Raw genomic sequence first — 15,756 nt, 5'->3', positions numbered from 1 at the left:
ATAAAAAGAAACGAAATTGAGTTATTTGTGGTGAGGTGGATGGACCTAGAGTCTGTCATTCAGAGTAAAGTAAGTCAGAGAGAGAAAAACAAATACCGTATGCTAACACATATATATGGAATCAAAAAAAAAAGGTTATAAAGAACCTAGGGGCAGGATGGGAATAAAGACGCAGACCTACTAGAGAATGGACTTGAGGACATGGGGAGGGGGAAGGGTAAGCTGGGACAAAGTGAGAGAGTGGCATGGGCATACATACACTACCAAATGTAAAATAGATAGCTAGTGGGAAGCAGCCGCATAGCACAAGGAGATCAGCTCAGTGCTTTGTGACCACCTAGAGGGGTGGGATAGGGAGGGTGGGAGGGAGGGAGACCCAAGAGGGAAGAGATATGGGGACATATGTATATGTACAACTGACTCACTTTGTTATAAAGCAGAAACTAACACCGTTGTAAATCAATTATACTCCAATAAAGATGTTAAAAAAAAAAAGAATACTTAAAGACTTAGAGTTGGGTTTTTTTCCTTCAGATTAGTTATGACATCTCAACTAAAACGTGGTTTATTTCTAAACATGAAATTGATCTGTAAAACAGTATAAAACAGGTTACTTAGAAATAAGAGTTGGTTTTTTGTACATGTGGGTATAAACGTGTTCTTCAAATATTGCCTTTTTCTAGGTTTTCAAAATGACCAAGACTTATTATTTTGCTAATGAGTATTATTAAGTAACAATTTGAAAATAGCTGTGGGAAATATCAGAGATACTTTAATAAGTAGGATACATAAAAAGGAATGATCTTCCTGTATGAGCACATTGGAAACTTGAAATCTTTACCATCACTGAAAATCAAACCTTACTACTACTTAGCTAAATCCAGGATAGAAAATTTAGTTAATACTAAAGGTAGAACATAGACAAAAAGAAGACTTAATTCTCACTTAATCAGTGATAACATTTAAAATAATATTTTGAAGGAAAAATTGTTTTACTCTGGTTTTCTGGAAAGATTATATATTAAAATCTAGTAATTTGTTTTAGAATCCATCACAATTGTTATATAATGCAAAAAATTGACTATAGTCACTATATATCTAAATATTTTAGTGATGTAACCTAGTCAGTCCAGTTATAAGCAAACTTGTATATTTTTCAGTATGGTTTTTTTTCCAATACGTATCTATTTTTTTCAAGATGTGAATTAATCAAGTAGAAAACTTCTTCAGTAATTTTGAATATTGTTCAAGTATGACTACCTTATTGTACTTTAAAATCATTTCTACTTAGATTGGAATTACCAGTAGAGATCAGCAGAAAATTATGGCTGCTCTTAAGGAACTAGAGATAGAAGAGATAAAATTTGGAGAATTACCTGAAGTGGCAAAGTTGGAAATCAGGTAAAATTAACCTACTGGTTTACATTAATACTGTTTAGAATGAACTTTCTTTTTTAATTAAATTTTGATAATGTCCAAGTTATTTTACTTAATACCATCATTTTACCAGGGATATGGATAGTTCATTTTGCGATATACTGTGTTCTGAAGTAGAAAGTACTTTATAAAGTCAGTTTTTACCAAGAAGCAAAACAATGCATCTTCTTAACTCACATAGAAATATTGTTTTATTTTTTCATTGCATTTTGTTAAATGAGTTAATTAAAAGATCCCATGCTTTTCATAGTGTAGCTCTTACTCTCTTTAAATCATATAAATGTCAGATTGAAGATTCTAAGGGTAATATTTTTGCTTAGGGCAATAAGAAAGCATTTCTCATGTACCTCAGCTCTACTTTCAGCCTTATTCTTTACGAAATTATGTTATCAATATATAAAGTTCATTTTCAATATTATAAACTTGTCAAACACTGATTAGTAGCAATATTAGTAATCTAAAATTTATTTTGAAAATAATGGTATTTGATTTTTTAAACATATTGTGGAACAGTAAATGATTTTTTTAACTTTTTATTTGAAATAATTTTAGATTCACAAGAAATTGCAGAGACGTACAGAAAGGTTCTTTGTACCCTTCACCCAGTGTCACCCAGTGTACCCAGTTATCTTGCATAACTATAGTACAATATCAAAACCAGAAACTGACATTTTTCTGGTTTGTATTTGTATTTCATCAGTTATACATGTGCTCATTTGTGTGTGTGTGTGTGTGTGTATAGCTCTATGCAATTTTGTCATGTGTGTAGCTTCTCATAACCACTGCCACAATCAATATACTTAACATACCATCACCACAATGCTACCACATACTACCCCTTCATAGCTCCCACCACCCCTCCCCATCCCTAAAACTAGCAATCGATAATTTGTTATCCATCTTTATAATGATGTTATTTCATGAATGTTACATAAATGCAATCGTACAGTATGTATCCATTTTTGATTGGCTTTTTTCAGTCAGCCTAATTTACTTGAAGTTTATCCAAGTTATAGTCTATAAAATATAATACTTACAAGTGCAGTAGTGTAGTGTAGCCTGCCTAACACTAACATTGCAACTATGAGAAACATTAATTAAACATAGGAATAATAAGTTTCCACACCATTTTAAAATTTAGATAAGTCTTCTAGGGGATAATTTAGATGATCCAGATTTCTTCTAAAATGTTATTGCAAAATTATTTCCCTTTCTCTAACTGTATCTCCTGTTAACAAGATGATCTATATTCAAAATAATGCCTCATTGTTTCAAAATAACATTGCATCTCTTAAATATTTAAGTACATTGTAAAGGATTTCAGTTGTGAGGACTTAAATCAGCAAACTTTGAACCTCTTTGTTCATTTTCTTTACTTTTCTAATTTATTGCTTCTATGAAGGAATATTCTGAGTTCTACATGACTAAATTTCAAATTAAATTTTTTAATATAACTTATTTTTATGATGTCAGAGTAGCCTCTATGAATTTTCATTGTTGAGATTTAATAGACTTAAAGAATGTACAGAATCCTGAATGGTTCACTTATTAAAACTGCTGAATTTTTTAAAAAATAAAACTGGCAGACATATATTTCAGGAATTTGACCTTGTTATTAAATCACAGACTTTGTTTACATGCTGTTACGGAAAAGGTTTTACTTCCCATTTGTTCAAAGTCATTCTTTAAAGAAGAAATTAGTCATTAAGTCATAAGAAAACTAACAGCAGGAAAAGTTGAACTGATTGATTATAATCTTCTGGTAATGTGACTTCAACAATTTAGCTACTGATTTATTTTAAGATACTTTTCTTCTATGTGTTCAGTTTTATAAAATAGTGTGTTACAGGAACACACATGCACAGTACATTTACTTTTTTCTACAGTTAGCCTTAGTATGTTTTCAGAATTAGAGAATGCAATCTAAAAATACTAATAACCATTTCATTACTACTTTGAGATATTTTGAACACAAATATTAAGTTTCACCCATGTCTTGACATTTTCAGCAGTTTCTACCCAGACCTTTTCTCTGAGCCTTTCTGATATCTACTTAAATGTATCAAAAGCATCTCAAAATTATGTCTACTTAGGAAATGATTTCTCCTCCAAAAAAAATCTGTATAGATGCAAATTTTCACATAAAAAATACATTGTTCACATCTATTTATAAATATTCTAAATGTGGAAACTCTAAGTATTTAACTTAAGGTGAATGGTTGGATTATATTACATCAGTATAATTATTTTATTCTGTCGTTTAAATTATTTTGAGGCTTAATGTCATGGGAAAATACTCCTAATAATATAAAAGGCAAATATAAAACGGAGTGTGAGGTATAATGCCAGTTGTATATATTCATATGAAAAATACTAGAAGAAAATGTGTACTATAAGAAAATATTCTGTAAGAAAATAGTACCAGTCATTATCTTTGGGTGATAGAAGTATTGGTAATTTTAGTTTTTCCAGATAGTCTACAGTGAGTACATAGTACTTCTGTTTGGAGTACCTTTATTTAAAGTATAAATTTTATCCTAATACTTAACTTCACATTTTAAAAATATGGCCTGTTGTTTCAGTCAACTTACACTTTGTTGTGCTGCAGTAACAAATAACTTCTAAACCTAAATAACTTACAGAAACAAAGTTTATTTCTTGATTGCCTATCATGGATCAGCTGCAGTGAATCTCCTCCTTATTCTGAAAACGGGCTGGAGAAATAGCCCCACCTCGAACTGTTCAGAAGTTACATAGTCACTTCCAGTCATATTTTATTTGCCAAAGCAAGTCATATGGCCAAGCCTCTTGTCTTTGGGGCATGAAGTGTAATCCTCTGGCAGAGAGAGGCCTGGTAGTATTTGGCTCAGTAGAAAAGACATGACAATTTGATCAAATAATATAGCCTATCATACCTATGCCATATCTGCTTATTTTGAAATCCTTAAATAAGTACAAAATTATCAGGGCTGCCATGTAAAGGTATGTAGGTGGTACAGCTGTGGGGTGGGGGCTCGGCATCCAGTCACACAGTGTATGATGAAAGGCAACTTTTGAGTTGTGTTTTTTATAACTTGCCTATCCATATTCAGTGGCCCTGAAAATTATACATCACAAAAAAGGTATATATTTTCCTTTCATCCATTAAGATTATGTAATTTTGTTAATAATAGTATTTGCTTATTCGAACTGAGTTGTTAACTTAGTCTTCCTTGAGAATAAGAGCTTATAAGTTTATATTCCACATATATATGTGTGCTTTGACTATCTAGAATAATATACCTGCTATCATTTTGAATGACAGTTCTCAATGGATCTTAATTTCCTTAAGAGTCATTACATAAAAAATATATAGGGAATTAATGAATTACTCATTCAAGTACTTATTCTTTCACTGATAAATAAAATTTGAGTAAAGAGCACTAAAATATAAGTTTTAAGTATACCTTATATAAACACTACATGGAGGGGCTTCCCTGGTGGCGCAGTGGTTGAGAGTCCGCCTGCCGATATAGGGGACACGGGTTCGTGCCCCAGTCTGGGAGGATCCCACATGCCGCGGAGCGGCTGGGCCCGTGAGCCATGGCCGCTGAGCGGGCGCATCCGGAGCCTGTGCTCCGCAGCGGGAGAGGCCACAACAGTGAGAGGCCCGCATACCACACACACACACACACACACACACACACACACACACACACAACCACTACATGGAAACAGAAAAATTAATACAAGTAATGACTGCTGTTGTTTCGACAGAAAAATATGTTCAAGTTCTGTTCTTTCTCGAGCAAAGAGCAGAAAGAAAATGTAATAAAGAAGAATTATATTTATTTGGAAATGTTTTTATAAATACCACTTTTGCTAGATAGAACAAGAGCTTATCTAAATTTTTTTATTTCAATTTGCCTTTATAAAGCAGTCATCAGATACTTTTCATAGTTGGTGACTTGATTATATATATTTGTAAAGTTTAAAGTCTTTATTTTGTATAAACTGTTTATTTTTCAGTCTAATAGCTAAGAAAAAAGATTTCTTTTAAATTAAAATACTATATAAAAGTCGTGTCTTAGAGAAAAGTTTGCTATTAAGTTTCATTAGAGGTTCTCCTTTCTTGCTTTTTATAACCTTTCCTCCTAGAAACAGCATGAAAGAAACTTTGTACAGTGTATAGTCAAAACTTCTACCTATAAGAATTTCATTTGGACTCAGAAGTAACTTTTGGTCCCATTGTATTAGTTTTTGTGTGAATTTTTATTATAATAGATACTTCTAAATAACTCTCCAGAAAGGTCATCTCACAAGTTTGTCAACTCTTGATACTAATGATCTACTTAATTTTTGTCATTCCACTAGAATATAACATCTTATTTTAGTCCCATGTTTATTATCCATTTAAAATTTTCTTTTTTCTTTTCCTCTGAGTTACCTATTCTTATCCTTGGTCCCCTTTTCTATTTGGCTGTGTTAGTTTCTTTGTAGCTTTCACAATAAATTGGCTTCTGTCTTTGAAACTAATCTAGTCATCGGTATCTCTCCATTGTCGGAATCAGTGGACTAATCCTAATTATTTAACATGCTTGACTTTTTTCCTCCATCTTGAATCTATTCCCTTCAATACCTTTCATAACAGACCTTAACTCCTGCTTTTCTTTTTCTCAGGCTACTTTTCCTTTGATAGCTTTTTTCTTCTACCCCTATCAACTCTCCCCTCTTCACAATATGTATCTTTTTGCTTTGTGGTCCTCTCCGTGACCATTGTTTTGATTTCTACTGGTGACCAAAATTACAGACATTTCTAATACTTCTGTGGTTTGTGCCTATATTCATAATTGAAGGAAAGACTGAAATTCTGTTAGAGGTTAGTGAAAATAAGCATGTAATTTTTCCCCATGTAAGTTCACCAACTCCCCGAATTCTGTGTAGCCTCATGAGGCTGTGGACCCCAGGATAAGTACCTGCAAGACTGACATTTTCTACTACTTACTGGTCATTGCCACCTACATGTCTCATATCATTGCCATCATCATCATTATTAAGTTTATTTAACTGCCATATATGTACTAGACAGAATGCTAGGTGCTTTTCACATGTTATCTCCTTCAGTCCTCCTGACACTCCTTTTACCTCAGTTCTAGAGATACAGAAATATTTGGCTGAAGATTAGGTTTGCCCAAGATCATAAAGCTGTGGAAGCTGAATTCAAACTCAGGTCTTCCTGACACTAGAGACTGTGTTCTTAATTATTATGCTATATTGCTTTGTCTTCACCCCACTTTTTTCTCTGCCACCCACCCCCAAATTCACTTCCCTGCTTGTTAGTGCCATCTTCCACTGCAACCAAAGAACTTAGAATAACCCTAGACTTTTCCTTTTCTTTTACGTGCAATCCATCACCAACCTTTTCAGTTTATTCTCCTAAACATTTCTTAAACTAGTATCCTAATTATTCTATTTCCACTTTTTGTTTGCCTTTAATCCACACCACTCCCCAAATAAACTTTCTCGTACGAAAATCTGATTTTCTACTTTCCTGTTTAAAATTCTTTAGTAACTAACTGTACATTATCCAAAAGGTAATATTCCATTCCTTAGCATGTCACGAAAGTTCCTTAAACAAGTGATCCCGTACAGCCTCTTTTCTTACGACTTTCCCATAATTGTGCTTTAGTTATACCTTGGAGACCTCCTACCCCTGTTCTTTCGCACCTGCTATTCTCTCCATCCAGAATCTCTTTTCTTCCTTACCTACCTGACAAACTTATTTTTAAGCTCCAGACTCAGTTCAAGTATGAACTCTATGAAGCATAACTAAATCCCTATTCCCATTATACTAGATTCATTATGTCTGAGTTTTAGATGTCTCAACTATAAACTTCTGTTAATAACATCTACCTTATAGGAGTTGTTGGGAAGAATTTAAAAAATAATAAATGTAAAATAACTAGTGCAGTGCCTTCGTATAACAGACATTCAAATATTGGCACTTTTATGTTCCTTCTTCACATGTCCCTGTGAATAACAATGTTATAATTCTATGTCTGCTTCTCATCCTGAACTTTGAGATCCTCAAGATTGGATGCTTGGTTTTCGTTGTATGCTCAAAGTCTATTTCAGTGGCTAATACAAATTAACTATTCTACAAATATTTTTTTAAAGAATCTAATAAATGTTATGACTAGACATTGAATAACTAGCCAAGTAAAATGGAGTAAATTGTTCGTATTAGTGATTCCTTTTTATTTCCTCTCTTTAGTGGTGATGAGTTCCTCAGCTTTCTTCTGAAATTAAACAAACAGTGTGGCCATTTAATAACAGCTGTACAGAACATTATTACTGAGTTGCCTGCAAATTCTCAGAAGGTATTCTACAAAAGTTATTAAATGAAGAAAAGTATGAATGCTGGAGAACATTCCAGATAAGTTAATGATAACTCAATAAACTGTAATGATCTGGTAAAACTGTATCCTCTGTAAAATCACCTAAGATCTAAATAAGTCAATTTATTTAATATTACTTTTTTATACTAATTAATTGAAAAACTTTGTGTTCTAGCCCTCAAGAAAAGGAAAATGAGTCAGACCAAAAGTTAAACTGATCTGTGTATTGAACTTACCATTTGTTCTTAAAGGGAATTTAATTGTTTAAAATATAAAGTGACAGGAGACCCAAGTGAAAGTTGAAACAAAACAGTGTGTTGAGTGTTATTAAAAACCATTTCAATATAAGGATGTTTTAATGAAGGAAATTTTAAATAGAGAAAGTGTAAGTGACCTGTAAAAGCAAACTTGTTTTGTAAAGTTTTTCATGTGATTTGGTTTTAGCTACTTGCATATAGTGAAAAATATTTAATGCACTCGTTTTCCTATGATTTTTATATAACACTAATATGAGAATCATGTCATTCTTAAAACCTGCATGACTTTATTCACCATAAATATTTTTATTACTAATATTAGTCTCCATGGTGATATATATGTATATTTAATAAATGCATTCAGGAAACTGATTTGACTATTTATATAAAAATACTGAGTTCTTTTGGTATCAGGATTTATCCTGAATAAAAAATGCTTTTCAGTTATGTAATTTAATTTAATGTTTGATAATGTTGTATACTTTTTGTGGATATAAAGTTGTGAAAAGTTGCTTTCCATTCTTTAAAATGTAACTTTTGAAAATATTAACAGATAGTACTAGAATGGGCTTCTCCCCGGAATTTTACTTCAGTTTGTGAAGAACTGGTTAGTAATGTTGAAGACTTGAGTGAAGAGGTCTGCAAACTAAAAGACTTCATTCAGAAGGTATTTAAATATTTAAAATTAAAAAGGGGGAAGATTATTTACAGCATAATATGTTAGACAATGAAGCAGTTTGACGAGCAGCTTAAGCTCCCACAGAGGACAGTTTTCAAAGGAAGAAATATACATAGGAAGCAAACTTTGTTGGTCATTAATGAAATGCATACTGAAAGAACAGTGATATATCATTTTCATCCTATAAATTAGCAGGGAATGTATTACCCTACCCATTACTGGTTATAGTTCACCAAACATTATTTTCTTGTGAAACTGATGTCTAAGCCACTTTCAAAAACAGTTTGGCAAGATGTGGCAAGGACCATAAAAATATTTGTATCTTTAATAGTACTAGCTTAATGATTCTAAAATTATATGTACGTAAATGTCCTATGCGGGAATGATTTAATAAATTATGGTATAACCGTTTCTTATAATGATATGCAGCCAATTGAAAAATATAATGAAAAGTATATATCAACTTGTTAAAGAAGGTCTATTTCTAATTTTTATTTACATATATAAATGTGAATATAAAAAAACTACCAAAAATGAAATGTTATTAGCTCTGTTAATGAGGTAGGGTTGTAGATAAAATATTCCTTCTATTTTCTAGACTTTTTTTTTTTTTTTTTGGCTGCATTGGGTCTTCGTTGGGGCACACGGGCTTTCTTTAGTTGCGATGAGCGGGGGCTACTCTTCGTTGTGGTGCATGGGCGTCTCATTGTGGTGGCTTCTCTTGTTGCGGAGCATGGGCTCTAGGTGCGTGGGCTTCAATAGTTGTGGCACTTGGATTTAGTTGCTCTGCGTCATGTGGGATCTTCCCCAGACCATGGCTCGAACCTGTGTCCCCTGCATTGACAGGTGGATTCTTAACCACTGTGCCACCAGGGAAGCCCCTTCTAGACTTTTTATAGTATCTTTTATAATTTAACTTTTTAAAAGAGTATGGGCTTTTTTTGGTTCTTGTTCGTATACTCATATAGAAGTATGTATTTTGGTTTAAGGACAGGTGATTTTTCCCCCCTTTAAGAAAACTGGCAATAACAAAATCTAAGCTGCTAAAACAGAGAACTCTGTTGAAGGTAGATAATAAAGGGCAACACTTTCACTTGACTAAAGAACTCATTTCTGAGTCTCCATGTCTAATAAATATATTTGATATCGATAAAGTTTTTGTGAAGTATCTGATGTGAACATTAGATTATGCGTTAAATTTTTATAGCATCAACACATGTCATTTAATATTTTCATTAGTATTTTATCAAAAAAGTTATTTTCCTCAAAATAGACTTTATACATGTTCCAGGTAATTTGTCATTCTAGCTATTAACATGTTCAGTCAAAAGGAGTCTTTTTAAAAAATAAGCAGAAAATTGTGAAGCAAATTCTACAAAATTATAGGGGGATAAAGACATTTAAAATAGGGAAAATGAGCAATACAGTTCACATTTTTGGTAGACGATAACTCCTTTCCAGAGAAAGGTATCTTAGAAGTTGTATTATCTCTGACATTTATTCATTCAACAAACCTAAGAGTGCCTCCTGTATGTCAGGCAACTGTGCTACACATTAGTTTCCTAATTATTCTCTCTACTTCCACTTTGTGTTCCTTTAATACACACCACTCCCCAAATGAACTTTCTCAGGCAAAAATATGATTTTATACTTTCTGAACTTGCTGACAACACGAAAATTATAGCACCATTCATCTTCACTATATCCATCATCTAGAAGAATTGAAGGGAAATGGTATTGATTTTACTTATTAGCATAGTGTTTTTCATGGGGATGCAAGAGAAATTTGGAAGGATTTGTGTAAAGATACTTCCTGCAAATCATCAACCTTTAATGTTTAGTGTAAGAAATTCCCTAAGACATCTTTGTCTCAGGATTGGTAATTATTTGTTTTCTCCAAGATGAACTAAAAACATTTGGGGAGGTGGGGTGGAGGATTAAGATGAAATTAGAGAGAGCACCCAGATTTTTCTTAAAGGGATGAAATTAAGAAACACTGCTTTCAGAGTGTAACTTTGACTCAAAAACATGAACAATTCAATCAGGTACCATAATATTTATTTTAATAAAATATACCTATAGAGAAAAATTTCAGCTTTCTTTAGCTAAATGGAAGGTGGTTTTTCTTTGGTCTTTTCTACCTTGAATCTATACATTTCTATATAAAGACTGGCCTTGAAAACATATTCATTGGTTCATAATAACAGCAGATATAGTTCTTTGGGCAGGAACCTCTTAATTTTGCAGCAAGCCTGTGCATTGGGTTTTCTTTGGATTAGGCTTAAACAAGTAATAATCACCAAATAAGATTTTATTTAGAGAACTATGAGGCTTCCAGATTTGGGAGTATGCTATCATGCCTGTTAAGCTTATGATATTTTACAGTTTACCAATAATAACAGAAGGGATTTTTTAAAAGAAACATATGAGCTATCATAGATAAGTATATGGAGGTAACAAAGAGAGAGGGTGGGAGAGGTCAAGGCCAGACTCTAACACCACATCATTCTCTTTCAAACCAACACACTGACAGGCTCCTGTCAGAAAGGGTCATTCTAAGTAATTGGTTAATAAAAGGAATGACTGTCTCAGGATTCAGTAAATGGAGCATCAGTGTCAAAAAGGAATCTGTTGCTGAATGAAGCCATTTGGAAGTTAGACCAAGAATACAGTATTAATGAGATTGGCATTGAAGTCCATCTTCTACTATAAATTTGAAATTAATTTTTCAGGGTTTTTAAATTAAATATTTACACTGTAGATTTGAGAAGTAGTTATTTTTGCTAATGTTGAACGTATGTCACCACTCCAGCACAGGATGTTTCTAGTAAATATCACTCTGTAAATGTGCCTGATTCTTTTTATCTTTCAAGGATCTTTTGGTTTCTGCTGTTCTCCCTCTTCTGCCTCTCCCCAGCAACTATCTCCTCCCTCTCCCTCCCCTCACCCCCTCCACGTCTCTCTCTCTCTCTCTCTCTCTCTCTCTCTCTCTCTCTCTCTCTCACACACACACACACACACACACACACACACACGAGTTGAGAGGCCTTCTTTAGCAAGACAGTTCTATGTATAGGAATTTAGAAACTGACTGGGTCATGTACTTTCATTGTTCAGAAGTGCAAAAAGAACCACTGAAATTTTTGTTAACATTTGTTCCTGCGAATATATTTAAGTAAAGGATTATACTTCTAGTGTTAGCATCGAATCTTCCAGTTTCTGTTGAATTTCATGTACTGTAGGTATGCCATAACAATACTTTTTTTTTATAAGGTTCACTTTTTTTGTAAGATATCAGTTGATATTTAATACAAAGGAAAAAACGACTGTCGTTCCTTATAGGTAGAAATAGAAACTTTAACAAAAAACGACTGTCGTTCCTTATAGATAGAAATAGAAACTTTAACATTAAAGGAACTTTATCTCCTGACATAAAAACATGTTTTTAAAATGTAATAATATATAGAAGCATTTATTTTTAATGTAAAACTAATAGTCTACTACAGTAGGATCCTGGGTGAAAGAAAGACTGTCTTTTAAGATTTTGAATCTTTACTTTAAATCTTCCATGGGAATCTTGCATTTAGGCTACATCTAAATCAAGTGATTAACATGGATATTTTGATATTTTTTAAAATCAAAGATATTTTTATTTTCACTGTACTGCACATTAACCTTTTCATTTTTCCCATACTAAACATTAGTTGCAAAATGAACGAGAAAATGATCCAACTCGTATACCGTTAACGAAAGAAGTATCTACATGGAATAGTAGAATTTTGAAGAGGACGGCTATTACAGTATGCGGATTTGGGTTTCTCCTTTTCATTTGCAAGCTAACTTTTCAGAGAAAATAACCCTAATATTTGTTTTGAGTTATTATGTATATCTTATTCAAATTACCTAAAAATGTTGCTTTTAACTGTTTGTGGCACAGTATAACTACATTCTTTGCCAACACTCCATAGGAAAAATTATGATACCTTACTGCAGAATGTTTTTCTTTAGAAAGTGGTTTGTCAGTTTGAGTTGACAATATAATTTGTTATATTTTAATGTTAACTTTGATCAAGCAGTAAATTATAAGGGATTCTTAAGTTTGATCCTATCCTATGACTCTAATAAATTACATTTAAAATAAATAAAAGTTTTATCTAATATTCTTTGACATTTATAAAAGTGTGTTCATTTGTCACAGTGAATCATACACTATCTGTAAAGTGTTCATAAATTAGTAGCTTTCTTTTAGTTCTTATTTTTCCCTTCCATTATTATGTAATAAGGAATTTCTTATTTAGTTTTTTTAGTTATATATCATTATAAGGAAATTATTAACTTGAGAGTAGAGAATGCAAAGTATAAAGATAAAATGTAAAATTTTTGAATTATGGATTAAAACCTAGGAAAAATATTTTAAATGTAAATTTTAAAAAGCAGAAAATTCAGAGAGTAGTGTGGAAAGCCTAAAGCACATTAGAATTTTTTATGTAATGTACTTTTGGGAACATATGACATGTACTATGTGTAACATTCTTGAGGATGGTATGAAAGGGAATGGCATTTGGCGTATAATTTCTCATACCAATCTAAAGAAGTAATGCACGATTTCTTTGTGGGGCTTTTTTTTTTTCAAAATCAAAATAATGATATTCAGATTTTAAAAGTGAGGGTAATAAAAAGGCAGGCCTATTTTAGCAGGCAATATAGTAGTTAAATATTGCTTGACTTAGTACCATACTTAGAACAGATGCAGTTGATCTACAACTGGGATAACAGTGGTTTTAGCAGTGCTCTTTTTGACTGTCTCTTTCTAATCTCTCCCATAGGCTGTCTGCCTCATTTGGTATTACACCCAACTCTTAGGCTCCACTAATTACTCTTTGATTGCTCTACTGTTTTGGCATGCCCTGGGGCATGAATTGCTCAGCAGTCTGATAGAAGTAAATTTGGACGGGTAATTTTTGAGGCCAGCTTTTGAGGCTTATTCTGATCAGGGAAGGGTCCTTCTCAGCTGTCTCTTGCCCTGGTTCTCTCTGGTGAACTAGCTGGCCTACAGAGGAGCTGTTGTCTTCAGGAATGCCCTTAGGCTTGATTTTCTCCACATTCTCTTTCAAATGAAGTCAGTTCCTTTGGGGAGAACTTTGAAACTCTCTTTCTTATGGACTGCTTCTCCCCCCTGGACAAAATCTCTGAGCCACTCCTCTGAGTGCTGGGTGGGGCAGTAGCCTCTAGTCTTCTGCTTTTGCTTCTTACAGTTCTGCCCTATAAGTGAGCTGGCGAAAGGAAGATCGCGGCCTTAGTGTTCTGGCCTGCCAATCCTGGGGTAAGAGTTCTCATCCTGTGAGGCTCAATGGAAGGAGAGAGCCCTCTACCTCTCAGCCACACTCATCAGAATTTAGCTGCTCAAGTTTGGAATTGGAGGGCATTAGAAAAGCTGGAGGATTGTCCTTCATATGAGATATGGTAACTCATATTTGGGAGCTGAGGGGAGAGGGAGCCCCATCTTCTTGGCCACATCCACCCAGAGCTTTTGGAGCTTTTGCTAAACTGAGATGACTTGGGGTTGCCGGGAGGCAGGTGGTAAGGGAGAGATTGGATCAGTGGCTCAGTGTTCTTACTGAGTTTTAGTAGGTTTTCTTGAATAAATGTTTTTTTCATTTGTTCTGAGCCCTTAGGACTCTGCAAAGACTTTAAATAAAGGTTGTACGTTTATAGCTTTCTAGTCTAGCTTTGCTCGTTTCTTTGGGGTGTATGTCCATGCTGCTCTTCACACTTCCATCCTGGCAATGAAACTCCTAAACCAGTATTTCTAGGGTATCTGCTATGTCCTTTAATATAGCAGATACCCTAGAAATATGGCCCAGAACAGTGTGAAAGAATTTTTTTAAGCCAGAAACATTAGCTAAATACTTCTCATAAGCTTTACCTAGCTCTAGGGTAATACCATAGGATGCTGAAAATTCTAAGAGCACCTAAAGATCACTTCTGTTGGAAGCAAAAGGGAAAGACCACCTTGGTTTCACCAGGATACATTAGGACTAGATAAATGATGGGCAGAGCAAGACTACACTCTCAATTTTGAAATTAAAAATTGAAATTAAAAGTTAATCCTGCAGAAGGTATTTAAGCTAATACCTAATCTAAAGTAATTATATGTATTAAATATGGGAAACAGGATATGTAAAAGTATAAAGAAACCAGCTACAATTGCAAGCCCCAGAATTGAAACTGAGTTGATTTTTTAATGGGACTTTTTACACTGCCAGCCTTTTTTGATCTTAACATTATGCAAAAGTTAATCTTTAAGAACACAGGTAACCATGATGACTTCTGTTTTGTACTCCAGGTCACTCTGTCACTGCTTCATAAATAATCGTTTGTAGCTCTGGGGGGGTGGACATAGGGTGGGGTTCTTTCTGGCACTTCAACTAGTGAGTAATACGTTTATTTCAAGTGCCAGTAAACACGTTATACTGGACATACATGACACATTTGTTTGTTATTAGAGGAACTATTTCAAAACTATTTGACCAACGTTCTATTATATTCCTCTACCTGTAAATTCAGATTATCTTATCAATATTCTAAACAAAATGAACAAATTTTTATACTGCATAACAATCTTGGAGAGAGAGTAAATAAAATGACATTTTCAGAAGTGTCACCATCTCTGGACTTATCTCTGTAAGGCAGTATTATTCACGTTTCTCTTCCCAACTGATCTTTCATAATTGTTTCCATGAATTTTCTTCCTTCCTGGAACCTTTCTAACACTTTAATCTTCTGTATTTTCTTTCCTTTTGAAGTCCATGTCTACTGTAACATGCTCCCTCTTCCCTCTCAACCCCTAACCTTCACTTTTCTGTTGACAGATAAAGCAGAAGGTAGCCCAGGTTCCTAGCCCTGTCACATTATCTTGTACATTCTCCAAGTCTTGGTTTCCTCATCTGTAAAGTAGATTCTAAAGACTAAATGAATCAGAACAATGCCTCCTTGTTAATAGGTC

General features: G+C 33.6%; 1 protein-coding gene across 2 annotated transcripts in view; it reads left to right on the top strand.

Annotated features, from left to right (window-relative positions):
* Positions 1 to 12,726, top strand: part of ASZ1 (ankyrin repeat, SAM and basic leucine zipper domain containing 1) — a 69,203-nt gene extending 56,477 nt beyond the window's left edge. For both annotated transcript variants that reach the window (XM_082632402.1, XM_082632403.1), the window contains 4 exons: positions 1,292 to 1,401; positions 7,691 to 7,796; positions 8,625 to 8,738; positions 12,455 to 12,726. In XM_082632402.1, coding sequence (XP_082488528.1) covers positions 1,292 to 1,401; positions 7,691 to 7,796; positions 8,625 to 8,738; positions 12,455 to 12,607 — 483 coding nt within the window. In that variant the 3' untranslated portion in view covers positions 12,608 to 12,726. The remainder of the gene's footprint in view (positions 1 to 1,291; positions 1,402 to 7,690; positions 7,797 to 8,624; positions 8,739 to 12,454) is intronic.
* Positions 12,727 to 15,756: the final 3,030 nt, after the last annotated feature.

This window comes from Mesoplodon mirus (genome assembly GCF_964341445.2).
Source record: "Mesoplodon mirus genome assembly, chromosome: 9".
NCBI lineage: Eukaryota > Metazoa > Chordata > Mammalia > Artiodactyla > Ziphiidae > Mesoplodon > Mesoplodon mirus.
Note: the sequence above shows the minus strand (reverse complement) of the source record. Positions and strands in the feature narration are given on the sequence as shown.